Source organism: Nerophis ophidion, linkage group LG04 (genome assembly GCF_033978795.1).
Source record: "Nerophis ophidion isolate RoL-2023_Sa linkage group LG04, RoL_Noph_v1.0, whole genome shotgun sequence".
In the NCBI taxonomy this organism is placed as follows: Eukaryota; Metazoa; Chordata; class Actinopteri; order Syngnathiformes; family Syngnathidae; genus Nerophis; species Nerophis ophidion.
In genome coordinates this window covers 65,692,467-65,720,060 of record NC_084614.1, presented here as the reverse complement: position 1 = coordinate 65,720,060, position 27,594 = coordinate 65,692,467, and the positions used below count along the sequence as shown (strand labels likewise).

The 27,594-nt window shown below is 39.7% G+C and overlaps 2 protein-coding genes and 1 non-coding gene across 6 annotated transcripts; 2 read left to right on the top strand and 1 right to left on the bottom strand.

Annotated features, from left to right (window-relative positions):
• The first annotated feature begins 2,615 nt into the window (after nt 1-2,615).
• trnae-uuc (transfer RNA glutamic acid (anticodon UUC)) lies at nt 2,616-2,687 on the top strand. Its single transcript has one exon. It is a non-coding gene; the product is annotated as a tRNA-Glu (tRNA).
• Nucleotides 2,688-8,560: 5,873 nt separating this feature from the next.
• On the bottom strand, nt 8,561-13,398 carry LOC133551765 (microfibrillar-associated protein 3-like). 3 transcript variants are annotated; one of them, XM_061898826.1, is made up of 3 exons: nt 13,266-13,398; nt 12,022-12,238; nt 8,561-9,323 (listed from the first exon to the last, which is right to left on the bottom strand). In XM_061898826.1, exons 2-3 carry the CDS (start codon nt 12,227-12,229, stop codon nt 8,689-8,691), a joined length of 843 nt encoding a protein of 280 aa, XP_061754810.1. In that variant the 5' UTR covers nt 12,230-12,238; nt 13,266-13,398; the 3' UTR covers nt 8,561-8,688. The 3 variants fall into 3 exon arrangements, with proteins under 3 accessions (XP_061754810.1, XP_061754811.1, XP_061754809.1); XM_061898827.1 differs by having other exon boundaries at nt 12,022-12,223; nt 13,266-13,343; XM_061898825.1 differs by lacking the exon at nt 13,266-13,398 and adding an exon at nt 12,933-12,950.
• Nucleotides 13,399-16,240: 2,842 nt separating this feature from the next.
• On the top strand, nt 16,241-26,295 carry fam114a2 (family with sequence similarity 114 member A2). 2 transcript variants are annotated; one of them, XM_061898823.1, is made up of 14 exons: nt 16,241-16,509; nt 17,751-17,930; nt 17,985-18,084; nt 18,160-18,261; nt 18,329-18,435; nt 20,688-20,822; nt 20,888-21,049; nt 21,120-21,243; nt 23,567-23,652; nt 24,005-24,097; nt 24,227-24,351; nt 24,420-24,492; nt 24,561-24,614; nt 24,684-26,295. In XM_061898823.1, the coding sequence occupies exons 2-14, from the start codon at nt 17,775-17,777 to the stop codon at nt 24,783-24,785; spliced, it is 1,419 nt and encodes a 472-aa protein (XP_061754807.1). In that variant the 5' UTR covers nt 16,241-16,509; nt 17,751-17,774; the 3' UTR covers nt 24,786-26,295. The 2 variants fall into 2 exon arrangements, with proteins under 2 accessions (XP_061754807.1, XP_061754806.1); XM_061898822.1 differs by having other exon boundaries at nt 16,241-16,520.
• The last annotated feature ends 1,299 nt before the right edge of the window (nt 26,296-27,594 follow it).

Sequence of the window (27,594 nt, the reverse complement as noted above, 5' to 3'; positions counted from 1 at the left end):
ATTCATCCCGATTCTAAATCGATTAATAATTTTCTAAATATAGCTTTTTTTTCTTTTAAGAATCAATCTTTTAGGCCAGGGGTCCCCAAACTAAGACCCACCAGTGTCCAAAATCCAGCTTGCAGGAAACATCCATCCATCCAACGATTTTCTACCGCTTGTCCCATTCAGGGTCGCGGGGGGTCGCTGGAGCCTATCTTAGCTGCATTCAGGTGGAAGGCGGAGTACACCCTGGACAAGTCAACACCTCATAAAAGGGGCAACACAGATAGACAGAAACCATTCACACTCACATTCACACACTAAGGCCAATTTAGTGTTGCCAATCAACCTATCCCAAGGTGCATGTTTTTGGCGGTGGGGGGAAGCCGGAGTACCCGGAGGGAACCCACGCAGTCACGGGGAGAACATGCAAACTCCACACAGAAAGATCCCGAGCCCAGGATTGAACCCAGGACATCTTAGGACCTTTGTAACACCGTGCTGCCATATATATATATATATATATATATATATATTTTTTTTTTAATCCATCCTTTCTAATCCATTTTCTACTGCTTGTTACTCTCGGTGACTCCTAGCCACTCAGGCAAATCATATTGTCATATAAATTACGAAGTGCGCACTATTTCAGTCAATTAGTACACAAGGAATATATATATATGTATATATCTATCTATCTATATATATATATATATATATATATATATATATATATATATATATATATATCTATATATATATATATATATACCTATATATATATATATATATATATATATATATATATATATATATATACACACACACGTTAGGTCAGGAAAAAACACAGAGGCTATATTATCCCTTCAAGCCTGTTTTGCAGGTTTCCCTGATTTTATCCCCTGAAACAGCGAAACAGGCTTGTAAGGATGATACAGTCTCTGTGTTTTTTCCTGACTTAAGGTACATTTCGCTCTACGCTGGTATTTAGCACAGTATAACGGTTAAACCAAAAACTCAAGTATATAAATATATATATACATACGTATAGACACAGTCCGGCCGCCGGCCAAATTGTTTTTAACCCAATTATGGGTAACCTTGTTTTAGGCCATCCCCACGCAACCAAAGGGAGCTTTTCTAACCTGTAACCTGTTTTTTTCAAAAGTTTCGTTGTAATCATAATATCAAATAACAATCGTGTTGAATTTGGAATCGATTCTGAATTGAATCACCGCCCCAAGAAATGGATTGAATCTTTAGCTGCCCAAAGATTCACACACCTAACCATTTCCTATTGAATACCTATAAAACGAGCAGAAAAAGAGGCTAACATTAGTATGCTAATAGTTAGCATGCATAAACTAACAAAATATTTGACTCTAAAAATGACCCGCAAAGTTCCATGCTAACAGTTAGCCTGCATGAGGTAGTAAAATATTTGACTCCGAGGTGTTTCACCTGTAAAACTATATCAAAATTTAGCATGTTAAAATTAGCGTGCTAGCAAGACAGAGTCAAGTAACAAAACATGTTGGTTGGTACAGAAATTTTTAATATTTTCTTTACATGTCCAAAAAGGAGTAGGAAGAAGCAAGGCTTCTTTAATCCTCCCCCTGTTCTAAATGTGTACTCAATTTAATGTGTTGTTAATACAAGTTATTTTCCTAAGTAGTTAAATCAGTTATGACTCACTTGATGAGATGGATAACATTTCATGTTCAATAAATCCATGACGTTTAATTCATCTTCTCTGTACTTTGTGAACACTTGTAGTTTGAACAGCCTCTTGAACTAGATGATCATATCAGTTAATGTTTTGATTTCTTTACTTAACCCATTCCATCATTTAATTCCACATACGGATATATTAATGGTCTGAAATGTTGTGCGAGCATACAAATGTTTTAAGTTAGATTTTCCTCTAAGGTTATATGTGTCCTCTCTAGTTGAGAAGAATTGTTGTACATTCTTGGGTAGCAGGTTATAGTTTGCTTTGTACATCATTTGAGCTGTTTGCAAATGCACCAAATCGTAAAACAGCCCAAAGCAAGCATGCTAACATTTGCATGCTAGCAATTCATATTAGCATGGAGCATTTTGACTTTTTGAATGGTTTGAATTGGTCGAGAGATGTGAACGTAGTAAAATTTTTTCCAATTTTTAACAGAGAAGAAGTGCTACGTACATTGGGAAATTTAGGGAAAATTTGAATTATTTGCACATTGAAAAAAGTGCAATGTTTTGATTGTGGAATGATTGAATTAGGTTTGAAAATGAGCACGTCATTGTTCGTATTTTGTGACTACACTTCCCATGATGCATTGCGTCAATGGCGGCTATCCATCAAATCTGAAATTTACTTTAAAACAAAACAAACGTCACGTCAAAGCTTTTACCAAAAATGCTTGCATTTACAAGGAAATGTTCGACTGTACATACGTTTATGAGTGTGTCTTGCAAGTATACTTTGATTTAAGACGGTAATGTTGTAGTTTCCGGCAATTTAGCTAATTCGGTGAAAAATGGTCAGTTATAGGACGGCGTTATTTCCGATGCGATCTAGCACGTCGCTCGAAAATAGGAAGGCTTTGCAACTAGAAATGTGCAATTTTCAGTGGTTAGCTATCAAGTCCCATATGGTCTAGCGGTTAGGATTCCTGGTTTTCACCCAGGCGGCCCGGGTTCGACTCCCGGTATGGGAACTGCTTCTTTTCCATAGAAAAAAAAGAATTCAAAACTTACAACGTTGTGTTCACGCTCACTTTACCCTGATGTTGAAGTACCATTTGCCGCATTTCAGCATGCTCGGAAATCCTACAAAGTACATTTCAAACGTTTAACTTCAACATGTTTTATGTGATGTCTTTGAACGCAACCGCCAATCAAACATAATAATTTTGTTATTCACAGTATTCCTGCTATTTAAAAATAGTTTTGAATTAATATTTACTTATGAAAACTTAAATATTGTTTTTAACTCAGAAATTAATATTATGACCCCATAATTAGCACTATACAAAATGAAGAAGGCAATATGTGTTGCATGTTAGGACGAATTAATGTGGCTTGTTTTTACCTTATTTTGGCCAACAGCGCCCGTCAGAGGCTGATGTCAGTTACAACACGCCTTCGCGTCAATTAATTATGGTATCTATTATTAATACATCTTTATCTTCCTTTACTACACACAGCAAAAAGGATAAACACTTAAAGCAAATTGTTCTAAGAGTTTTTCCTGTAAAGGTTAACATGCTTTTAGCTAGGGTAATGTTCAAATGATCACAGTAATCTCGGCAAAAGGTCACTGTGTATTGTTTATGCCATGTTTTTTTGGTAAATGAATTCAACCTGAAATTATCAGAGAAACACAGAGGAACAGATTAAATGCGCATTACTATTCTTTGTGGGTCGACGTAGAAACAAAAAAGAGGGAAAAAGAAGGAAAGATACAGGTCTGTCAAAGTGAGCACAAATCAAGGTGACACAAATGTAGGAGGAAAGACAAAAAGTGAGAGCTCAGCAAATAAAAAGAAGGTCTGGATACAGTAAGATTACATTACCTCTAATAGGAAATAACAGTGAAGGAATTTAATCTGTTCCAGTGTCAAGTTGTGGCCATCATTAAACTGTTTATTACCTGTACAAGTATTGTTTAAGTAACAATCTTAAAAATACATAAAAGTGTAGAAACGTGCAAACAAAACAGGAAAAAGTCAACAGCTGTAATGCCAATTAGGTCAAAAACGATATATATATATATATGTAAAAAAATAAGTTAGCTTTGCTGTATTTCATTTCCCAGTTAATGATCCAGTTCATGAAAAATAACAAACTTCAAGTAGTCTGACAAATGGTTACTGTCGAAATACAATATATCAAATATATTTCATAACCTTATATATGCTAATTTCAACAGTTTCTATAAAACATCAAATGAGGGAAACAGCAAGCTGTATTTCATGTTTATTTCATCTTTTTTTTTTTTACTATAGATGAGAAAAGGAGGATATATTTTATTGATCCATTTTATTTCTAACTGTATACACCTCAGTCATATTTTGGAGCTTGACACATGCTAACTGTTAGCATTCTGGGGACGGTGTGGCGAAGTTGGTAGAGTGGCTGTGCCAGCAATATGAGGGTTACTGGTTCAATCCCCACCTTCTACCATCCTAGTCACGTCCGTTGTGTCCTTGGGCAAGACACTTCACCCTTGCTCCTGACGGGTCCTGGTGAGCGCCTTGCATGGCAGCTCCCACCATTAATGGGTGAATGTGGAAATACTGTCAAAGAGCTTTGGACTCCTTTAAAAGGGGTAGAACAGCGCTATACAAGTACAACACATTTACCATTCTAGCTGTTTTAGCTAATTTTTTCATCTATACGTTTAAGAGCCATAAATATAAGCTAACTGTTAGCATGCAAACATTAACATGCTAGCGGTTTTCATATCATTTTGCCAATAAAAAGTTAAGAGTCATATTTTTAAGTGCTTTTCATATGCTAACTGTTAGCATGCTAACAGTAACTATTGTCCTATTGTCCACTGCCACAATCGAGTTTGTTCGGATCATTTCGTTTCAGGTAAGCTATAAATTGGGGGGTAAATTTTAAGTAGAAATTAATCTAAAATAGATGACAGCACAAGAGTGCATGATTCTGGCCTTCACTGGATTTATACAGAAACACAAACGTTCAGAGCTTTCTACACTGATCATTTTGAAAGTCCTTCAAAGTGTAAAATGGGCTGGGTTGAAACGCAAGTACCTTACAAAGTCCAGGTATGAAACATTGGGGATGATGTAGTTATCTCCACTCCACTCAGACTTGTTGATACGGTAAGGATCTTCACATTCAGTTATGGCTGTTTTGTCTTCATAACGACGACGAGACTTCATATCTAGTGACTCACGGTATCTATTTGTCATATAAAAGCCGGTGGCATGTTATTTACCAATGAATACTTTGAAAAATCAAGTGCACAATGAATAGCTTTTACCATGAAATGATTAACGTGGACCCCGACTTAAACAAGTTGAAAAAGTTATTCGGGTGTTACCATTTGTGGTCAATTGTACGGAATATGTACTGTACTGTGCAATCTACTGATAAAAGTATTAATCAATCAATCAAGCAATAGCTATGTTGTAAACAATGAGTGTCAGTAAACAAAGCCTACCAACATGGTCGCCAACAATGCATTGTGGGATATTTCTGCAAAAAGCCCAGTCTTCTATACATCTCAGGGTTTTATACATTTTGGTACTAGACACATGCTAACTTTTTGTTTGTTAAGTTTACCGATAGGAACTTAAAGGCCTACTGAAACCCACTACTACCGACCACGCAGTTTGATAGGTTATATATCATTGATGAAATATTAACATTGCAACACATGCCACTACGGCCGGTTTAGTTTACTAAATTGCAATTTTAAATTTCCCGCGGAGTTTCTTGTTGAAAACGTCGCGGAATGATGACGCGTGCGCGTGACGTCAGGAAATATTAGCGCAGTACCATTTGCGGCTAAAAGTTGTCTCTTTTCATCGCGCAATTAAACAGTATTCTGGACATCTGTGTTGCTCCCATTATAAACAATGTGAGGACGTGAGGAGCCCTCACGCTGGTGACGTCATCGTCTGCGACTTCCGGTAAAGGCAAGGCTTTTTTATCAGCACCAAAAGTTGCGAACCTTATCGTCGATGTTCTTTAGGAAATCCCTTCAGCAAAAATATGGCAATATCGCAAAATGATCAAGTATGACACATAGAATGGACCTGCAATAACCGTTTGAATAAGAAAATCTCATTTCAGTAGGCCTTTAAGAGTCATATATTTAGGTCCTTGACACATGCCAACTGTTAGCACACTAACATTTTATGGAAATAACTCCATCTCAAAATTGGTTAAGATTGGTTATTAGTTTATGACTGTGTTTGTATTGACTCAGACAACATCCACTAGTGGGTTAACAATATGCGTGTGTATATTTGGCTCCAAATTCCATAACTTCCTTCAGAATGGGAATCCTGAGTCATAAGTATCTCCGCAGACTTATGTTGCGTGTGGGGGTGCGAGGGCCCGGTTAACAGTAATCAATTTTTATTTAATTAAGGCCTGAGCAGCAAAGGCTGCGAAAGCCATGTTGTAATGTCTCCGTTTTCACTTTTCTCTCACTTTAATTGCATTTTGAGGCCCTTGACATATACGAAAACATGCCATTTTTTTTTTAGGGGCCTCCGTTTTGGCAAAAAAACCTTTCTAAATTGGCTCTGTAGCACTCCCTCAAATAATTGAAGCCAAAACCCCTTCCCATCAGTTTCATGCATCGTCACAAACATCGTTAGATACATCTATCGTCGACAGCACACTTTCCTTTCAAGCCCACATAAACAGCATTACCCGGTCTGCTTACTTTCATTTACGGAATATTAATCGTCTTCCCCCATCCCTTACCCCACATACCGCTGCCATATTAGTCCATAGCCTGGTCACCTCTCGCCTGGACTATTGCAACTCTCTCCTGTTTGGTCTCCCTCACAAACTTCAGCTTCTCCAGAACTCTGCAGCCCGGATAATCACCAGAACCCCTTCAATCCAGCACATCACCCCTGTTCTGCAGCAACTCCACTGGCTACCCATCAAACACCGTATCCACTTTGAAATAATTCTCCTCACTTTCAAAGCCATCCATAACCTCTCTCCATCATATCTCTGACCTGATCCATGTCGCCATGCCCTCACGTTCCCTAAGATCCTCTTCATCCATCCAGCTCACTGTCCCCCTTATTTAAACTGAGCTTTGAGCCGCTCTGCCCCACATCTTTGGAACTCATTACCACCAGACCTTCGCAACTTGGACTCATTATCCCTCTTCAAGTCAAGACTCAAAACACACCTATTCCGGACTGCGTATTCTTTGTTATCATCCTATCTTATCTATCTTTGTTGTTATTATTGTTGGTTTTATCCAATTTGATTTTATTGTTTTGATTTTGTACGGTGTCCTTGAGGCCTGGGGAAAAGACAGACGACATCTACTTCAGGAGGAGGTCCGAGCAGGCTTGGAGGAAGAGAGAGTGGTCAGGGTAGTGGGACTCCGGCAACAGGGGGCATGGACAAGATGGGAGGGCACGTTGCAGCGCAAAGTCACCTGGTCAAACATCATGCAGGCAGACCTCCACCGCGTCCAGTTCCTCGTGGCAGCAGTCTACGATTCCCTCCCTAGCCCAGCAAACCTCCATGTTTGGGGGAAGAGCAAGACAGCTTCCTGCTCCATTTGTTCTGGAAGAGGCTCCTTGGAACATCTCCTCAGCAGTTGCCCAAAGTCTCTGGCTGATGGTCGCTATCGCTGGCTTCATGACCAGGTACTCAAAGCAGTTGCTGAGAGCATAGCCTCAGCCATCAGCCCCAGCAAGCAACATCATGCGCCAAAGAAGGCAATGTATTTTACCAAGGCTGGAAAGAGACCTTGCGCACGTCCAAAGGCAACAACAGGACTCCTTCACACAGCCCCTGATTGGCAGCTACACGTTGACCTGGGAAAACAACTGAGGTTCCCCCAGCACATTGTAAAAACATCTCTACTGCCAGCCATGATCATCCTTTCAGAGGCTTCGAAACATCTTATCATGCTGGAACTAACTGTGCCTTGGGAGGAGCGGATTGAGGAAGCCAACGAAAGGAAACGTGCCAAGTATCAGGAGCTGGTTGATGACTGCAGGGGCAGGGGCTGGAGGACTTTCTGCGAACCAATAGAAGTTGGCTGCTGTGGCTTTGCAGGACGCTCCCTCTGCAAAGTGCTTGGCCGATTGGGAGTCACAGGGGCGGCCAAAAGGAGGGCCATTCAATCCGCGAGTGAAGCGGCAGAGAAAGCCACAAGGTGGTTGTGGCTGAAAAGGGCAGATCCGTGGGTTGCTACTGGGACTTGATCACCCCGGCTGGGTCGCCTGGATGAGGGTGTCTGATGTTGCGAGACCAGAAACACCCGATAAATCCAGGTTACATCACTGATGATGTGTCTCAGTGCATCCAGGACATGTATCTTTCAATGCCCGAAAGGCGCCTTATAAATAAAATGTATTTATTATTATTATTATCGTGACAGGACGCACATTAAAGTGTCAAGAACTCATATTTAAAAACAAACAGGAAGTCCGCCATCTTGGTGTCCGCTTGCCATTTTTGGGCCAAAAACGTTAAACTCCTCCAAGGGACTTTGGTCAAATGAGTTGCCATAAAATGTAAGATATGAGTGTGAATGTTGTCTGTCTATCTGTGTTGGCCCTGCGATGAGGTGGCGACTTGTCCAGGGTGTACCCCGCCTTCCGCCCGATTGTAGCTGAGATAGGCGCCAGCGCCCCCCGCGACCCCGAACGGGAATAAGCGGCAGAAAATGGATGGATGGATGGATGATAAATTGCCATGGAATTTTGCATATGCCTTCGGATGTGGGCGTGCTTTGGTGCCCAAATTTGATTTGATGACTCGCCACAAGACTTTCATCTTTTATAACTTAGCTCCATAAACGCCGATCTTGATCAGAATTGTTCCAAATGATTATGACACTGAAGAATTGGATCGGCGAAGGCCCTCTCAATGCTGTTCGCAGCTTTAATTAGTATTTGAATCTCTGCTACAACCAATCTTGTATTACAAATAAGTCAGCAATCATTGGCATGTTTTTGAATGAAGTAAAGAGGATTAAGGTGAAGCGTACGTCGAGTGCACCGCTACCTTGACGTCGGCGCCATTGCCTTGTCCCTCCTCACAGGACATCAGCGCGACATCTACTTCCTGATTCTCTGCGTTGACTACTACCTGTCCGCTCTCCGCGGGCTTCGTCTCAAGGTTGACAACCTCCTCAACGAACGTGCGACAGTTGAGGATGAGCGGCGGCAGGGGGATGCTGCGCGCCAGCTCCTCTATTTGCCGCGCCAGCTCCTTGGTCTTGAACTGCGTCACCTTGGCCAGCTCCAGCGTCTTGGCTGATGTGATGATCGGGATGTGCTTGGCGACCTCGAAGGCCTTCTGGAGCTTCTCGGCGCCGTCGGTGCGGAAGAACTCGTTGATGGCCAGCTCGGTTTTCTTCAGGTGGCTGCTGACCATGCAGAGCCGGGCCACGTTGAGGATCATAGTGACGGAGAAGGTCACCAGGCAGACGGTGACGTAGTACAAACCCAGGCCGCTGTCGGTGTGGGCCACACGCACTGTGATGGTGTAGTTGGCGTCCCCGACGCCCGAGTCATTTGAGGGGACGCACGTGTAGCGGCCACGGTCCCCGAAGGAGATGACTGAGATGTTGAGTTGTCCTGTCTCGTCAATGTTCCACTTTCCGTCTAGAGAGAATAAAAACATTAGTTAAGCCCTCTTTTTGACTACATTTTGCAAAATTTGCTAACTTAGCATTTTAACATGCTAACATACAGCGCTAAGAAGGGCTGCGAATCTTTGGGTGTTCCACGATTCGAATCAATATCGATTCTTGGGGTCACAATTCGATTCAAAATCAATTTTTTTTCAATTCAACACGATTCTCGATTCAAAAACTATTTTTTCCCGATTCAAAAGGATTCTCTATTCATTCAATACATGGGATTTCAGCAGGATCTACCCCAGTCTGCTGACATGCAGGCAGAGTAGTACAATTTTGTAAAAATCTTTTATAATTGTAAAAGACAATGTTTTATCAACTGATTGCAATAATATACATTTGTATTAACTATTAAATGAACCAAAAATGATTTATTTAATCATTGTGAAAATATTGGAAACAGTGTGTTGTCAAGCTTATGAGATGCGATGCAAGTGTAAGCCACTGTGAAACTATTGTTCTTTTTTTAATTTTTATAAATGTCTAATGATAATGTCAATGTGGGATTTTTAATCCCTGCTTTGCTGAAATTATAAATAATATTTATACTGTTGTTGATAATATTCATTTTTGTTTCACTACTTTTGGTTTGTTTTGTGTCGTTTTTGTGTCTCCTCCCAATTGCTCTATTTATTGCAGTTCTGAGTGTTGCTGGGTCAGGTTTGGTTTTGGATTTGGATTGCATTGTTATGGTATGGCTGTGTATTGTTTTGTTGGATTGAAAAAAGAAAAAAAATAGATTTTTTAAAAATGAGAATCGATTCTGAATCGCGATTCATATTCAAATTGATTTTTTCCAACACCCCTGGCGCTAAGCCTTCTGGGTAATGTAGTAAATAAATGTTCAGCAACACATCAGTATCCTCACTTCTGAGTTTACACATACATACATAGATCCATACATAGATCCATATATAGGGTAACCTATATATATGTAACAACATGCAGATCATAAATGGTCGACATATATATGTTGACCATTTATGATTCAGTAAGGCAATCAAAAACATTTTCATTTACAGTGCTTCCCTAGCAATGTCATGTTAGAGATGTTGTTGTGTGATTATAATCTATCATCGTATCTCATTTGAAGACCGCAAAAATTACCACTTTAGACCACTTACAGCAGCTCACAAATGCTCTTAACGTGCTGGGGTAAATGTGTTTGAACATAAATGAATGTTTGAAATGGACAAACACTTTTCAAGCGTAAAACAGACACGGAGAATGTCTGCAACCTATAGATGACAGCAGACAGCGGACAATGAAGAAGCGTTTAGTGGTGTTTGTAATTATAAGTGTTATATTACATGGATAAAGTGATTTAAAACAGCACGGTTATTTGACAATGAGGGCTGAGTATGTGTTTCAACAGCCATGTAGTGTCTACTTGTAAGTCTGCTGTATAAAACGAGTAAAACAGTATTTGTTTTCCAATGTTTGTTGTGCTTTGTGATATTAAGGTTCCAGGAAACAAAACATTGATAACAAATTCATTAAACCACAAGATGATTCGTTGTTATTAGAAAAAAAAATAAGCCTCAAAGCGCTGCAACTTTCTGAAAAAAGATGCCGTGAATTCAGATATTGTTGGCCGTGATAATTTTTTTTTTTTGCAAAAGCTGCTAAATCATAAAGCATCATCCAACTTGAAAAAAAAAACAGTTTTTTGGTAACCTGGGGCTGAGCTGCATCATACATTAGCCAGAAAGCTAATGCCGATGTTAGCTTGCCAAGAGTTAGCATACATAAAATAAATGAAAAAATTACATGGGACTGTCTACCCCACAGGTTTTGAGGCCCAGTCATAGACAATTTAGAGTGAAAAGCAAATTTTAATTTCATTCGCATACAAAATGATTCTAATTTGGACTGTTTCCCTGGCTTCCAGACTCTCCCGAAGAACAGCGCAGAGAAGACACAACAAACTCCCTTCTTGTCTCTCATGGACACACACCTGTTGTTGTTGACTTTGAACGAGACGGCACAATACATCAAGGCCGCGGAACAGAAACACACTATGGGCTTATACACACACACACACACACACACACACACATCCACAAAAAAAATATACGCCACACATACACCCCACCTCCCCCCAGCCCAACGCAAATCCCGTAGGGGTGATGAATGGATGGTCAGCACCTGAGAGCTGCGGCCTACCACCATGACCTTGAACTACCTTCCCTCTGTTGCTGGATATCTCGAGATGTATGTTGTAATATGTATATGTGCTTTGCTACGAAGGTTTTTTCCCACTCCGAACTGGGCCCCCTTAGGAGCCCAGTCTGGATTGTATTTTTTTACTCATCCTTCCCCAGCGTTTACCTCTTTCCCATCTTTTACGGGGCGCCTTATGGCGACCCATCAGCGTTCTTGTTATGTAACCCTGTAGACTGTTTGTTTGTCTAATCTTGAACAGGTTTGTGCTGAAAACAAAGTTTTTTTGTACTTGTGCAATGACAAAAAAGACCTATCCTATCCTATCCTATATCCAAAAATTGCGACTTTTTCCTGTCAACTGAGTTTCGTTTTTTAGTGATTTCTGCTGGTGGTGTGCCTCCGCATTTTTTTCAACGCCAAAAATGTGCCTTGGCTCAAAAAGGTTGAAAAACACTGAATCAAGTCCCACTGTGTTCTGGAACGTAATGGTCGCCTACCTGGGTTCCCAACCAGCAAGCGTCCGCTGGGGCTGAACCACCTGACGTCCCCGCGGGCCCCCGTCACGTTACACTCAATCAGGACGCTGGATCCTTCCTTCACCACCATGCTGGGGGACGCGGCCACTGCTTCCGAGCGGTTCTCCGCGCCATCCACCATCCAGATGCCGAGTAGCACCAACGCTAACAACGCGGTTTCCTTCTGCATGATGGCGCCCTAGCATGAGTGCACGTTTACTTGTTGTAAGCACAATACCAATGGCGCGCAATTTGCAAAATGTGCAACCGCATTTTGCAAATTTAATGTCAAATCAAATTAAATCAAATGTTTATTGGATTCATCACTATACAGTGTACATCCACGACAGAACTACTGACTAAACTACCAGCACAACTTGGTTTACTATTTATAAAATATAATAATGTAGGGTTACCTGGAACTTGAAATAGGCCACCGGCTTAAATCCACACTTGGTAGTAGTTTACTCAGTAGTTCTGTCATGGATGTACACTGTATAGTGATGAATCCAATAAACATTTGATTTGATTTGATTAGCCAGATGAGGTGGTTCGGGCATCTGGTCAGGATGCCACCCGAACGCCTCCCTAGGGAGGTGTTTAGGGCACGTCCAACCGGTAGGAGGCCACGGGGAAGACCCAGGACACGTTGGGAAGACTACTGTATGTCTCCTGGCTGGCCTGGGAACGCCTCGGGATCCCCCGGGAAGAGTTAGACGAAGTGGCTGGGGAGAGGGAAGTCTGGGCTTCCCTGCTTAGGCTGCTGCCCCCGCGACCCGACCTCGGATAAGCGGAAGATGATGGATGGATGTATTGATGATTTGATTTGACATTAAATTAGCAAAATGCGGTCGCGCATTTTGCAAATTGCGCGCCATTGGTATTGTGCTTACAACATACTGATGACATACCTGCAGAAGAAGAGCGAGTAGTTTTACAAGTTGGGCAACATTTTTACACTCTTTTTTTTTTTTAATCCGTGTTTTTTTGCTTATAATTTACGGTGATTTAAATTGCTAGGTTAACATAGTTATAGTAAAAAAGGTGTACTTATGATTCAATAATACATGATTAATGACCGCATTCCCCACAATGAATATAACAACGCATACCTAAAACACGTGCTTACAAATCACAAATTCTCACTATTACTCCGGCGGACTTTTTTTTACACTTCAAATATTTAATAAATATTGGTGAAATTGTAGAGAAAAATATGTCGTTACCGTCAGGATAGCGATGGGAATCAAGGCAAGAACCTTCGCTCGCTGATTTTGCTTCCGCAATCAAGTAGGAAATGAAGCAAGTGGGCGGGGCTTGCCATCAGGTAAAGACACTTTTTAGTTAAACTGAATTATGACTTATTAGGAGTTTCGTGATTTTGCAAATAAAACAATATAATTAGGTGTTGAAACAAAGTAGACACACATTTTTTCTAAAATCGTACTTTACAATTTGAAGTCATGGAAAGGTACCGGAAGTCGTTTTTTTTCTGGAAACCAGACAAGAACCTTAGCTCACTGCTATTGGATGAGAAACAAGGGTGTGGAAAAGGGCTTTGGCTTTTTGTGTGAATTATTAAAAAAAAAATCTAAATAAAATAAAGAATACCTTAGCCCAGTGGTCCCCAACCACCGGGCCGCAGAAGATTTTTTTTATTAAAAAATAAATAAAATAAAAATATATATTAAATCAACATAAAAACCACAATATACACTTACAATTAGTGCACCACCCACAAAAACCTCCCTTTTTCATGACAAAAACGTCCCTTTGTCATGACAAAGAAGAAGAAACCCCCCCGGCCGCGGGACAAATTATTAAGCGTTGACCGGTCCGCAGATACAAAAAGGTTGGGGACCACTGCTCACTGCTTCTACTTCCGCAATCAGGGAGAAAATTAAGCAAGTGGGCGGGGCTTGCAATTAAGTAAATACATGTTTTATCAAAGCTGAATTCTGACTTATTAGGAGTTTCTTGATTTTGCAAATGAAACAATATTATTCGGTGCTAAAGCAAAGTAGACACCATTTTTTTCTTCTAAAATCTTTATAAATTTAAGCCACAGAAAATTTACCGGAAATCGTTTTAGACAAGGAAACAAAAACAAAAATGGCTGAGAAACAAGAGTGTGGCGATGTCCATATTCTCTATAAAATAGATCAAATCTGGTATTTTTATTAACGACTGTAACATAGAAATGTTGGTCAACATTGTTATGCTCCAGACAAGGTTTTTAAGTTTTTAAAATTTTACATAAATGTTGTTTTATAAAAGTAAGGCCGACATTTTCCAATTGGCCTAATGGGTTACAATCATCAATCAAATCTTGGAAAATGATTAAAAGTACAAAAACCCTTAAATTCATATAAACATATGTACAAATATTTAAAGTGATTTAGGTAGCCCTGCTTGTCTTTTTATTTTTTTTTAAATTATTTTTAGTGCTATTACCCCATCTGTATTTTTAAAAAAAATTTTTTCCTTGATGTTGAAAGTACCTTGGCTTTTGGTGTGAAATATAAATGTATGTTTGTTGTTCAATAAAAGATAAAAAATTAAATAAAAAAATACCTTAGCTCACTGAATCTACTCCCGCAATCAGGTAGGAAATGAAGCAAGTGGGCGGGGCTTGCCATCAGGTAAAGACAATTTTTAGTAAAACTGAATTATGAGTTATCAGGAGTTTCGTAATTTTTCAAATGAAACAATATAATTAGGTGTTAAAGCAAAGTAGACACACAATTGTTTTTCTAAAATCTTACTTTACTTTACTTTAGGCCACGGAAAGGTACCGGAAGTCGTTTTTTCTGGAAACCAGACAAGAACATCACTGCTATTGGCTGAGAAACAAGGGTGTGGCGATGTCCCCATTCTCTATAAAAGAAACCAAATTTGGTATTTTTTATAAACGACTGTAATGAAGAAATGTTGGTCAACATTATTATGCTCCAGGAAACATTTTTCTTTACATAAATGTAGTTTTATGAAACTAAGGCCGACATTTTCCAATTGGCTTAATTACATTCAAATCTTGGAAAATAATACAAAGTACAAAAGTACTTAAAAATGTATATCCTTGTTGAAAACATTTTCAGTGATTTAAGTAGCCCTCTTTGTCTTTTTTATTTTGTATTTATTTAAAATGATATATTTTTTAGTATTATTACTCTACCTGTATTTGTTTTTTATATTGTTTCCTTGATGTTGAAAGTGCCTTGGCTTTTTGTGTGAATTATAAATATATGTTGGTTGTTCAATAAAAACATTTAAACAAATGAAATAAAAAATACCTTAGCTCACTGCTTCTACCTCCACAATCAGGTAGGAAATGAAGCAAGCAGGCGTTGGCTGATATCAACCAAAGCTCCTCATCCCACCCCCCGGATTGTAAATAACGTAAATAATTCAATGTGTATACTATGATGATTAACCTGTGTGATGACTGTATTATGCTGATAGTATATATTTGTACCATGAATTGATTAACGTGGACCCCGACTTACACAAGTTGAAAACATTATTGGGGTGTTACCATTTAGTGGTCAATTGTACGGAATATGTACTGAACTGTGCAATGTACTAATAATAAAAGTACTGATAAAAGTATCAAGGCTGTTGGTTGTTCAATAAAAAAGATTTTAAAAAATTGAAAAAACTAAATACAATATACCTTAGCTCAGTGGTCCCCAACCACCGGGCTGCAGCTCGATTGGTACCGGGCCGCAGAATATTTTTTTATAATTTATTTTTATTTTTGTAATTAATCAACATAAAAAACACAAGATACACTTACAATTAGTTCACCAATCCAAAAAAACTCCCTTTTTCATGACACAGAAAAAAAAAAAAAAATTCCCCCTGCTCCGCGGGATAAATTATCAAGCGTTGACCGGTCCGCAGCTACAAAAAACACTGCTCTAGCTCACTGCTTCTACTTCCACAATCAGGTATGAAATCAAGCAAGCGGGCGGGGCTTGCCATCAGGTAAGGACACTTTTTAGTAAAGCTAGATTATCACTCATTAGGAGTTTTGTTATTTTGCAAATAAAACAATACAATTAAGTGTTAAATCTTAGTAGGGTACACAAAAACATAATGTAAAACCTTAAATTACAATTTTAAAACACGGTAAGGTACCGGAAGTATTTTTTTCTGACCGGACGTAGCTTTTATTTGACGGAAGTGTCTTTCACTTGGTGGCTTTTATTGCGAAGGGTCTGAACCGGATAAGCGGTGATCAATATCCACAATCTGTAGCGAGTCTAAGCGAAATGTGACGTGGCTAAGCCATTTTTTAGAAGACAAAGGACAGACAAACCAATCCGAAGAACAATTTACTTAATGTAAGATAAAAAGAAGAAACGTATCGTCCAGTTTTGACCATGTTATAGACACGTAGGAACGGCGAAGGTAACTTAGCGTCAACTGCTAGCATTAACACTTTTGACAGTTGGGACATGAGAAGAGGTGAGTTGTTGGTATGTTATTGTGCTCACATTTTGTCTCTAAACCGTTATTGTATGAATATAATGCCTACTATTTTTTGCCTTGAAACAACCATGAGACGTTAAATTAACACTGCAGATGTTGTAAACAACCTGGCCACAATAATGTCTACATTAATGTCAAAAGTCAACAAATAAAGGCAGCAACGTTGTGAAAGTTATGCCAACTAGCTAGTGCAGATCAGGATTGCACTGTAGAAACTGGACTAGTTTGTTTGTGGGGGGGTGGGGGGATGTGTACACAGTTAATTGTAAAACTTTTTAATTAAGATATACCGTTTTTAGCTAGCTGGCAGTCGCCGTGGCAACAATATTTAAAAGCATGCTTTTGCCTTTCGCAACCAATCCTTCCGGGACTTTGTACCTCCACGTCTTGTTTACGATTAACATTGAGAAAATCTAACATGCTAACATTCTGTTAGCTAACCCCCGTCCTAAAACTAGCATAATACTTTAGTAATTGAATTACCGTATTTTCTTGAATTGCCGCAGGGCATATAGTATGCGCCTGCCTTGAATTACTGCTGGATCGAACTCGCTTCCCAAAATAATTAGCGCATGCTTAGTATTACCGCCTGGTCAAACTCGTGATATCACGAGTGACACTTCCCCTGTCATCATTTTCAAAATGGAGGAGGCTGATTTCAATACCAGTAATTTGAAATCGCATAAAGGGAAGAAGATTTAACGCTATTCAGTAGGATTTAAGGTCCAAGCTTTCATCACACTCAAATTTTTACTGCATACCTTTGGTAAGTGCCGGAGTGAGAAGAGGTTATTAAAATAATTAGCGCATGCTTACTTTTACCACATGCCTTTGGTAAGCGCAGGAGTGAGAAGAGGTTTTAAATTAATTAGCGCCCCGGCAGCAATTCAAGGAAATACGGTAAACACTTTGTAAGTAGTTGCCCTATTGCGCACACATTGCTGGTTTTCAGGAGGGGGTAGTGGCAGGTGGCATGCCTTTACTAAACTGGAGAGAGTATCAGGCGACCATTAGCTGGAAGAAATTTACCACCTGATCATTATGTTAAAGATTTGCAGTGTGTTACTTAGGTTTTCAACTATAATGACTGTAATTCGAGTTATAACACCAGTTTTATATGCTAACCCTCAGCATTTATTAAATAAATCAAAAGAATGGTTCCAAAACAGAAAGTCAAAACTACAATTCAAAGTAATGATGATTTTGTATTTGTTTAGGGTAATGTGCTAAGTCGATCGACCATGTCGGACAGCGCAGCCGAGGTACCAGATACCGAAACACCCGATGGCACCCCGCCGACCACACCCCTTGTAGCTACGGATGTGCCCCCCACGAGGAAAGCCAGGAGGAGGGCTGAAGTGGAGGAGACGCCGAAAGTAGAAGCGCAGCCTCCAAAGGTAACTGTCATGCCATTTTTTTTAAAGAATCTGAATAATTACAATTTCCTTTAGGTGCCCAGTGAGTCTACCGTCTCCCAGGGAGGGTGGGGTTACTGGGGAAACTGGGGGAAATCCATCCTGTCCACTGCAACAGCCACTGTTGCCACCGTGGGTAAGTACGGCTCTCAAGAGGACCTCGAAGCTGGCTCACCTTTTATTGCATTTGATGCCGCGGTTTCTTGATCAGGTCAGGGGTTGACCCAGGTCATCGAGAAGGCAGAGACCTCGCTCGGCATTCCGAGTCCTACCGAGATGTCCGCGCACGCTGAGGAGGAGGAGAGAAAAGAAGGTTCAATATTCCCGGCGCCTCAGTTACTCCTTTCATCTAACACAATGGCGTTTTGTTGATATTCAAGGAGGGGAAACGCCGAATGAGACCGAGCGAGTGGCGGGAGATGGAGCATCGGCGGTAGAGAGCGCCATAGGGATGTTGACGTCGCTCAGCAGCGTCGTTCAGAACACAGTGAGTCTGAAATAAAGCACAATTTAATGGCGTATTGATACTAATTATCGAAAAAAGGCGTCACCCTTTAGTTACTTAAAGGCCTACTGAAACCCACTACTACCGACCACCCAGTCTGATAGTTTATACATCAATGATGAAATATTAACATTGCAACACATGCCAATACGGCCTTTTTAGTTTACTAAATTGCAATTTTAAATTTCCCGGGAGTTTCTTCTTGAAAACGTCGCGGAATGATGACGTGTACGCGTGACGTCACGGACTGTTAGGAAATATTAACGCTGCGCACACACACAGCTAAAAGTCGTCTGCTTTAACCGCATAATTACATAGTATTTTGGAGCTATGTGTTGCTGAATCTTTTGCAATTTGTTTAATTATTAATGGAGAAGTCCAAGTAGAAAGATGGATTTGGAAGCTTTAGCCTTTAGCCACACAAACACACAGTGATTCCTTGTTTAAAATTCCCGGAAGTGAAGCTTTACTATGGATCAGAGTGGTCAAGCAAACATGGATCCCGACCAAATGTCAACCAGCAGTTTTCGATGAGAAAAGTGTGGTAAAAAGTCTCCATTTACCGGAGATCAGCTGAGCTTGAGCCGTACATACAGCTGCCGTTGACTACCATCAGACACTGGCCTCAAAACACCCGTCGATACACCCTTCCGACTATCAGGTACTATTAAACTCACTAAAACACTAGCAACACAATAGAAAGATAAGGGATTTCCCAAAATTATCCTAGTAAATGTGTCTAAAAACATCTGAATCCGTCCCAATGCAATCGCGTTTTGTTTTTTTCTCTTGATTTTTTTTTTTTTCTCTTTTTCTAGTCTGTCGCTATCAATATCCTCAAACACGAATCTTTCATCCTCGCTCAAATTAATGGGGAAATTGTCGTTTTCTCGGTCCGAATAGTTTTTTTTTGTTGGAGGCTCCCATTAAAAACAATGTGAGGATGTGAGGAGCCCTCAACGGGTGACGTCATCGTCTGCAACTTCCGGTAAAGGCAGGGCTTTTCTGTTAGCGACCAAAAGTTGCGAACTTTATCGTCGATGTTCAATCAATCAATCAATGTTTATTTATATAGCCCCAAATCACAAATGTCTCAAAGGACTGCACAAATCATTACGACTACAACATCCTCGGAAGAACCCACAAAAGGGCAAGGAAAACTCACACCCAGTGGGCAGGGAGAATTCACATCCAGTGAGACGCCAGTGACAATGCTGACTATGAGAAACCTTGGAGAGGACCTCAGATGTGGGCAACCCCCCCCTCTGTTCTCTACTAAATCCTTTCAGCAAAAATATGGCAATATCGCGAAATGATCAAGTATGACCCATAGAATGGACCTGCTATCCCCGTTTGAATAAGAAAATCTCATTTCAGTAGGCCTTTAAGTAATAGTAAACCATGGAACTTCTCTAACCAGTCGTTGCCAAAAAGTAGCGAATAATAACATTTTTGCTTTTTTCACAAAATAAAAATGTACTTATTTTTCTAAAATGACCATTGATCATAAAATGACAATCCTTATCTACAATTCGACTCCCTGTGTAATGACCTTGGTCGTAAAAAGTAAACGTCCCAATGAGACCATTGCAGCGAAAGACGCTCTGAAATCCCTTCCTCCTGCTTCAAAGACACATAGGATGTTGACTCTGTTACGTGATGAAGAATGGAGTGACTAACAGGCTTATGGACAAAACACGCAGTCCTGCAGCATGTCTACTTATGCAAAGCTGGACAGCCAGTTAACATCTAAATATCCCCTAATAAGCACACAAGGTTGGTCGTGTATTTTAGTCAAGTCATTTACCAAAGGTAAACATGGTAGCCTATAGGCTACTATGCTAGCGCCTACACAACAGCTACGCCCACAGTAGCACACAGGCTAGACATACTATACTGCAGTCTTGTCAATATAAACAAGTATCAAATAATTAAGGGTTGCTTATTACTTACACATACAAAGTTTCCAAGGAAAATATCCAGGAACAAACATGTCCGCATTATTAAGTCAATTCCAGGCGGTTAATAACCAGGTTAGTGATTTTTGAGGCGCTACCTGTTAAGAATGATCAATGTTCTTGCAAAATGTATACGCCACATATACTTTGCAGTACTGTGTGGAGGTTTAGCTCGAGTTTCAGTTACTGTACTTCTGCTTGAGGCGTTTTAAATGGTTGAAATGGTTCAGGTGTCTACGGATTGTTGTAGCTCACCTGTGCTGGCTTTGCTCGCAGGGCAAGACGGTCCTCAGTGGCGGTCTGGACGCTCTGGAGTTCATTGGTAAAAAGACGATGGACGTAATCGCAGAGGGCGATCCCGGCTTCAAGAAAACCAAAAGGCTCATGATCAGGAACTCTACTCTCTCGCAGGTAAACAGAGGAAGTAGGTGACGGGTCAGCGAACCGGGCTGATGTCTCCATGTTTGGTCGCCCAGGTGCTGAGGGAGGCGAAGGAGCGAGAGCTTCAGACGTCCAAAGAGGAGTCATCGAACCTCGAGAAGAAAGCGGTGGCTCATTACGGGATGCTGTTTGACGAATATCAGGGTCTGTCGCACCTAGAGGCTCTGGAGATGTTATCTAGGGAGAGCGAGTCAAAGGTTGGACTCCAGAAAAAAGAACGGCGAGAAAGGGAAAGGCGGTCTTTTATTTGTGTTTGGTTTCCTGCAGGTGAAGTCGGTGCTGACAACACTGTCTGGAGAGGAGTTGAGTCAGCTGAGAGAGGAACTGGAGCTCATCAAGGATTCCTTCTCTCTGATGGAGTTTGAAGAGGAGGAAGGGGACGAGAAGAAAGGTACTTTACAACTCACTGCTGGGAAAGTGGATGGAGTGAGGTTCCCCACTCTGGCAAATGTAGAATGTCTGCCTCCCCTTTCTTTAACTGCACTTACCAGCAAGCCTATTTTGCTATTACTAGCTTGTTGAAGAGGTTTAGCTCTTAGCATCATGTTATTCTACTTTTGGACCATGAAACACTTTAGTCAATTATCAGACCAAACTGTCTTAGTTTGCAATATAAATTGGAAAACAGAACAAAATACGAAGAGAGACACTTTTTAAATAAAATCACAAACACAATGGATGGAGTGAGGTTCTCTGGGCAGGGAATGTTAGCTTGTTAACAAATTTACATCCACGTAACTTTTTTACCGTGCTCATAACACCAACTAATATGTTTATTACTATCATGTTTTTTTTTTTTTTATGTAAAAATGGCTAGGTTCGAGCCTCAGGTTATTCCTTAGAACAGAAAGTTAATAGAAAGAGAGCCAGTTGTTGAACTAAAATATATAATAAATATTCCAATAATCCTTTATCCTACAACACATACTATCAAATAAGCAGATGGAGTGAGGTTCCCCAGGCAGGCAAAGGTATATCAGCAACTATGCTGCCCCTTAACTTTGTTACCAGGCTCATATTTTGTAACAAGAACTTGTAGGCCATTTTTGCAATTTGTATATTGTTTTTTTCAATGTAAATAAGCTTAGCTCAGAGCCACAGGGTCTTGTGCTTATAAATAATTACAATTTCTCTAACATGTAGAATTTGAATATCCTTTTGCCACTTTTACATGTGTGTTATGTTGCGCCTTCTTGAATCAAAAAAGGCATATTTGAATTTCTTCTAAGCAGATCAAGTGAGGTTCCTCTAATCAGTAAAGTTAGCGTGTCAACAACCATGTACCCTCCATACAATTACCATACAATTCATAAGAAATGATCTGTTTATTTTTGGGACGGCGTGGCGCAGTGGAAGAGTGGCCGTGCGCAACCCGAGCATCCCTGGTTCAATTCCCACCTAGTACCAACCTCGTCACGTCCGTTGTGTCCTGAGCAAGACACTTCACCCTTGCTCCTGATGGGTGCTGGTTGGCGCCTTGCATGGCAGCTCCCTCCATCAGTGTGTGAATGTGTGTGTGAATGGGTAAATGTGGAAGTAATGTCAAAGCGCTTTGAGTACCTTGAAGGTAGAAAAGCGCTATACAAGTACAACCCATTTATTTATTTATTTATTTTATTCTGACATGTTTTTTCATTTTAGATGCAGAGGTTTAGCTTTACGCCTTAGGCTATTCTTGAGTACAGAATGTAAACGGGAAGAGAAGGCAGGTTTTGAACAAAAAAATAGTTAAGTTAATTAGAAATATTGTAGATATTTGTATTGTAAATATTTATTTCGGACAATTTAAAAAAATTAAATAAAAATAAACCCAAAGCCAAACAACAATGGTTGGTAAAATAAAATAATAAATTAAATAACAACATAGTGATTTTTCGAACATGTTTCCAGTTTTACAGTCTAACATGTCCGAAATGGAGTAGGAAGAAGCAGAGCTTGTTTAATCCCACCCAATTCCTGTCTAGAAATAAATTCTAACACAATTGTTCACTTCCTTTTTGTTCTTAAACACCACAACAACAAATTAATAAAACATTTACTGAATATGTGATTGGTTCTGTATCATTCCTCAATTAGGTTCAAGATTTTTATCAGTTTTCCTCTTCCCTTTAATTTTAAAAACACTTCAAGTTTGAACAATTTCCCAAGTGGATCACATCTGTACTTTGTTTGACCTCAATCCATTCCATATGTTGCAATCATCTTTTACTTTACAACACATACACTACTATTAGCTAAGCAGATGGAGTGAGGTTACCCAGGCTGGCAAAGGTGGCATGTCAGCATCTATGCGGCCCCTTAACCTTGTTCCTGGCTTATTTTGCTATTGTGTTAATTAATTTATTTTCAATGAAGAGGACGTTAGCTCAGAGCCACAGAGGCTTGTGCTTTTACAAAATCACATGTTGTCAAATATTTGGAATTTAAATGATCTATTGAAAGATTTACACTTATGGTGCTCCTTCTTGAATCAACTGAAGCATACTTGATTTTTTTTTTTGGCTACTAGGTGGATGGAGCGAGGTTCCCTGAGTTGGCTAAGTTAGCGTTTCCGCAAACTTGCACCACTTTTACTTTACCATGCTCATGTTTACATTGTCCTAAGAAATTGTTGACTTATTTTATTCTGTCTTTTTCCATTTAAGATTAGCTCAGAGCCTAAGCTTTTTCTGCTTTTCTAACATAATTATTATTATTTTTTCTTTTTACTTCAGACCAAGATGGCTCAGAGTTTGAGACGGAGCTCACAGAAGCCTTGGAGGGTCTCAGTGTTTCTGCTACAGCCGGTAAACTCAGCAAGGTATAGCTAATTACGCTCTACCTGTTTCCACTGTTCTCTTACTAAGTGATTCTCAAACTGTGGTACGTGTACCACTGTCCATTGACAATCACACAACTAAATATTCAAACACAGTGTTACTGTTCAAACTGTGTGTGATGTTACAGTGGCCTAACATATCAAATATATTTGCTAAAAATAAAACATCTGGCTTATTTTTTAATATTACTCAGGCCTACTACGCTGCTGTGTTTTAATGTTGGTGATTATGGTGGTACTTTGATAGCCAAGTTATTTCTGAGGTGGCATTTGGTTAAAAAAAAATTGGAGAAGCTCTGCTCTAACAGATTGTGACCCCTAATCTTCCCTACAGGCCTGTAAGGACGCTTGCGGTGTGATCGTCGGCATAAACAAACCAGCGGAGGGCGACAGCAAGGAGGATGAGAGGGCAACGCTCACTGTGGAGGTACGATACTTGCCGTTATGTCACCCGTCATCAAGGGTGAGGTAGTTTTGAGTGGTTAACTTCTTTTTACACTTAACACAATCCTTTCTCAATGACGCCGACCGTTTTAACAAGTTCAGTTTCAAACAGGAGGTGAACGCCGCGGCCATCAGGAGCCTCGCCGAACTGACTGCACGATCCATTGAGCTTTTCCACAAGTTGGCCGAGAGCATCCTCCTCTGCAACGGCGCCGTAAAGGGGGATGCCTTGTCGCTGTAAGACCATATTAAGGCGGACGACTTTGCGTCTTTTCCCAGCATTCATGTTCCCAAAACTCCCTCAGGTTGACGGTCGTCTTGTGTAAAGAAGTATCGCTGCTTTCCAAGAAGTTCACCGCCTGTTTGACAGCAGCCGGGGTTAGTTATTAGGATGTTAGGCGTCGCAAAAAGCCTTCAACATATAACCAAATGTTGTTTCTTCCCAGTCAAACGAGAAAGGAGAGATCCTCAACCCGCTTATTACTGGGGTCTTCTTGGAGGTTTGTGCCTCAAGCTGTTTGAGGAGTAAAATAAGTATGATTGTGAGTCCTACATCATTGTCTTCACAGGCGTCCAACAGCGCCTCCTACATCCAGGACGCCTTCCAGCTCCTGATGCCCATACTGGAGCTCTCTCACATCCAGAGGAGAGCCGACACGTCAGAGCAGTGAGAAGCCACTTCCTCTTCATGGGGCTCTTCCATCAAACAGTATTAACTATTTTTATAAGTATTGAACTGCAGAATAATTCATACCACTACTGTTGCTGCTTATTTGTGATCAATTATTCAGTAGAAAGGCACAATAAGCCAAACTTTTTCCAATGAGGCCTGCACACTAAAAAATTATCAAAGCATCAAAGCCATTTGGATATTTTTCATTTTCAAGATCAATACAATATAAATTTTTTAAAAACCTTTAGGACCCTCCATAAGTTTGGTTGTGGGTACCTGAAAGGGTCTCAGTCATAAAAATGTAAGGAACAAGTCGTATATTGGTGAATTATATTTATATAGCACTTTTTCTCGATTGACGGAAAGCACTTTACTTTGAGAAACCCATTATCTACATTTAAGCTATATTTATTGAACTATTTAAAGCTCCAGTTACTTCACATCAAATATTACACTTTGGAATTTTTGGGGTCAGGTGAAATATTGCATATTTTGGCCTTGGGTGGCACTGGGAGAAAGGTGGGTGAAGTGTCTTGCCCAAGGACACAACGACAGTGACTAGGATGGTGGAAGCTGGATTCGAACGAGGAACCTTCAAGTTTCTGGCAGGCCGCTCTACCATTAGAGCGACACTTCCCAATATACATATTGTTTTATTCAACGCAAAAATCTCTAGATCAACTCCAGGCTCGTCTGTCGAAAGTTTGAATTTTTTTTTAATGTTTTATATACTTTTTGTGAAAACTCTAAATTCAATTGCAAAAACACAAAACATGCACTATTTACCCCTCCAAAATAATCAGAGTGGAAAATAATTTGAGCTTTAAATAGGCCAATAACTCATAACTGATTCATTTTAATTCAAGATTAGTTTTTAAGCAATAACAGTTATAAAATTACTGGGTACCCAGAAGGGCCGCTGCGGTCACAAAACTGTAAAAAATAAGTCACTTTTTTTAAATTTTATTTTATTTTTTACTTTGAAGGGTTAAGTCACTAGATCAACTTCAGATTTATCCGTCGATTGTTTTTGTTTTATGCCCTTTTTGTAAAAAAAAATATACATATATGTATATCTAAAATAACTTTTTTTTATATATGGCAAACACAAAGTATGTAATTTCCCCAAAAATATATTTCAAAGTGTATTTTTAATGTGAGGTGTTTGATAATAATTCATAACATTCATTGTTGTTATTATTATTATTAACAATGACAGCTTTAAAGGAAAAGAAAAGTGGAGTCAACATTCAACTTAGTGGAGTCAACATTCAACTTTTTTTCTTTTTTAATAGTATGTGCAGCTGGGATAGGCTCCAGCACCCCCCACAGCCCCATAAGGGACAAGCGGTAGAAAATTGATGGGTGGATGTGTAGTAAAAACAGCTGCAGGCCACACTTTGGACACCCCAACCTCAGGTGGTCCTATAAGAAGAAGGAACTACAGTACAATACTGCCAGCTTTGATCTCTTATATGTATCTTTTTGAATAAAACATTGTAAAGGCACATCTTTTTTTTTGGGTTTTTTTTGTGAACACAGCATCATCGTTTTCACAGCTTTTTGGTTGTTAGAGGTAGAGTGTTTTAATGTAGAGTTCTAAATCTTTTTAAAGGCACCAAAAACAGGTCGGGTATTGAGAAACTTACATTTATGAATATAAAACTTAGCCAATAGTATAATGCGCTTGCAAAGGTAAAATTAATTTTCATTACAGTGTAAAACCAAATATATATTTAATATATATTATTGTTTTAGTTGCTTAAGAGATATTCCTGGCTCTGAATTTGTTCATTGCCATTGTTATGTTTTTGTGCATTACTTGTTGCCGTCATCATTAAACGAACAGGTTACTCATCAGTTAAATCAGTACTTGAGTAGTTGTTTCACAACATACTTTTTACTTTTACTCAAGTAAATATTTGGGTGACTACTCCTTACTTTTACTTGAGTAATACATCTCTAAAGTAACAGTACTCTTACTTGAGTACAATTTCTGGCTACTCTACCCACCTCTGAAAAAAAAAATGCAGCGAGGGGTCACCAACGCGGTGCCCGCGGGCACCAGGTAGCCCGTAAGGACCAGATGAGTCGCCCGCTGGCCTGTTCTAAAAATAGCTCAAATAGCAGCACTTACCAGCGAGCTGCCTTTATTTTTTGAATTTTATATATTTACTAGCAAGCTGGTCTCGCTTTGCTCGACATTTTTAATTCTAAGAGAGACAAAACTGAAATAGAATTTGAAAATCCAAGAAAATATTTTATAGACTTGGTCTTCACTTGTTTAAATAAATTCATTTATTTGTTTTACTTTGCTTCTTATAACTTTCACAAAGACAATTTTAGAGAAAAAATACAACCTTAAAAATGATTTTAAGATTTTTAAACATACCTTTTTACCTTTTAAATTCCTTCCTCTTCTTTCCTGAAAATTTAAATCAGTAAATTTATTTTTTAATGTAAGGAATAATAAATACATTTTAATTCTTCATTTTAGCTTCTGTTTTTTCGCCGAACACTATTTGTGAAATATTTTTTCAAACTTATTAGGGACTGCGTGGCGCAGTGGCCATTTTCAACCCGAGGGTCCTTGGTTCAATCCCCACCTAGTACCAACCTCGTCACGTCGGTTGTGTCCCGAGCAAGACACTTCACCCTTGCTCCTGATGGGTGCTGGTTAGCGCCTTGCATGGCAGCTCCCTCCATCAGTGTGAATGTGTGTGTGAATGGGTAAATGTGGAAGTAGTGTCAAAGCGCTTTGAGTACCTTGAAGGTAGAAAAGCGCTATACAAGTACAACCCATTTAT

Excerpts from the sequence above, each read along its gene's own strand:
- fam114a2 (XM_061898822.1), top strand. The coding sequence starts at position 16,500 with ATGAGAAGAGGTGAGTTGTTG. Across the intron at positions 16,521-17,750 it reads TGAGAAGAGGTGAGTTGTTG|GGTAATGTGCTAAGTCGATC; the intron begins GTATGTTATTGT and ends GTATTTGTTTAG. Across the intron at positions 21,050-21,119 it reads CTAGGGAGAGCGAGTCAAAG|GTGAAGTCGGTGCTGACAAC; the intron begins GTTGGACTCCAG and ends GGTTTCCTGCAG.
- LOC133551765 (XM_061898826.1), bottom strand. The coding sequence starts at position 12,229 with ATGCAGAAGGAAACCGCGTTGTTAGCGTTGGTGCTACTCGGCATCTGG. Across the intron at positions 9,324-12,021 it reads CTTGCTGGTTGGGAACCCAG|ACGGAAAGTGGAACATTGAC; the intron begins GTAGGCGACCAT and ends TATTCTCTCTAG.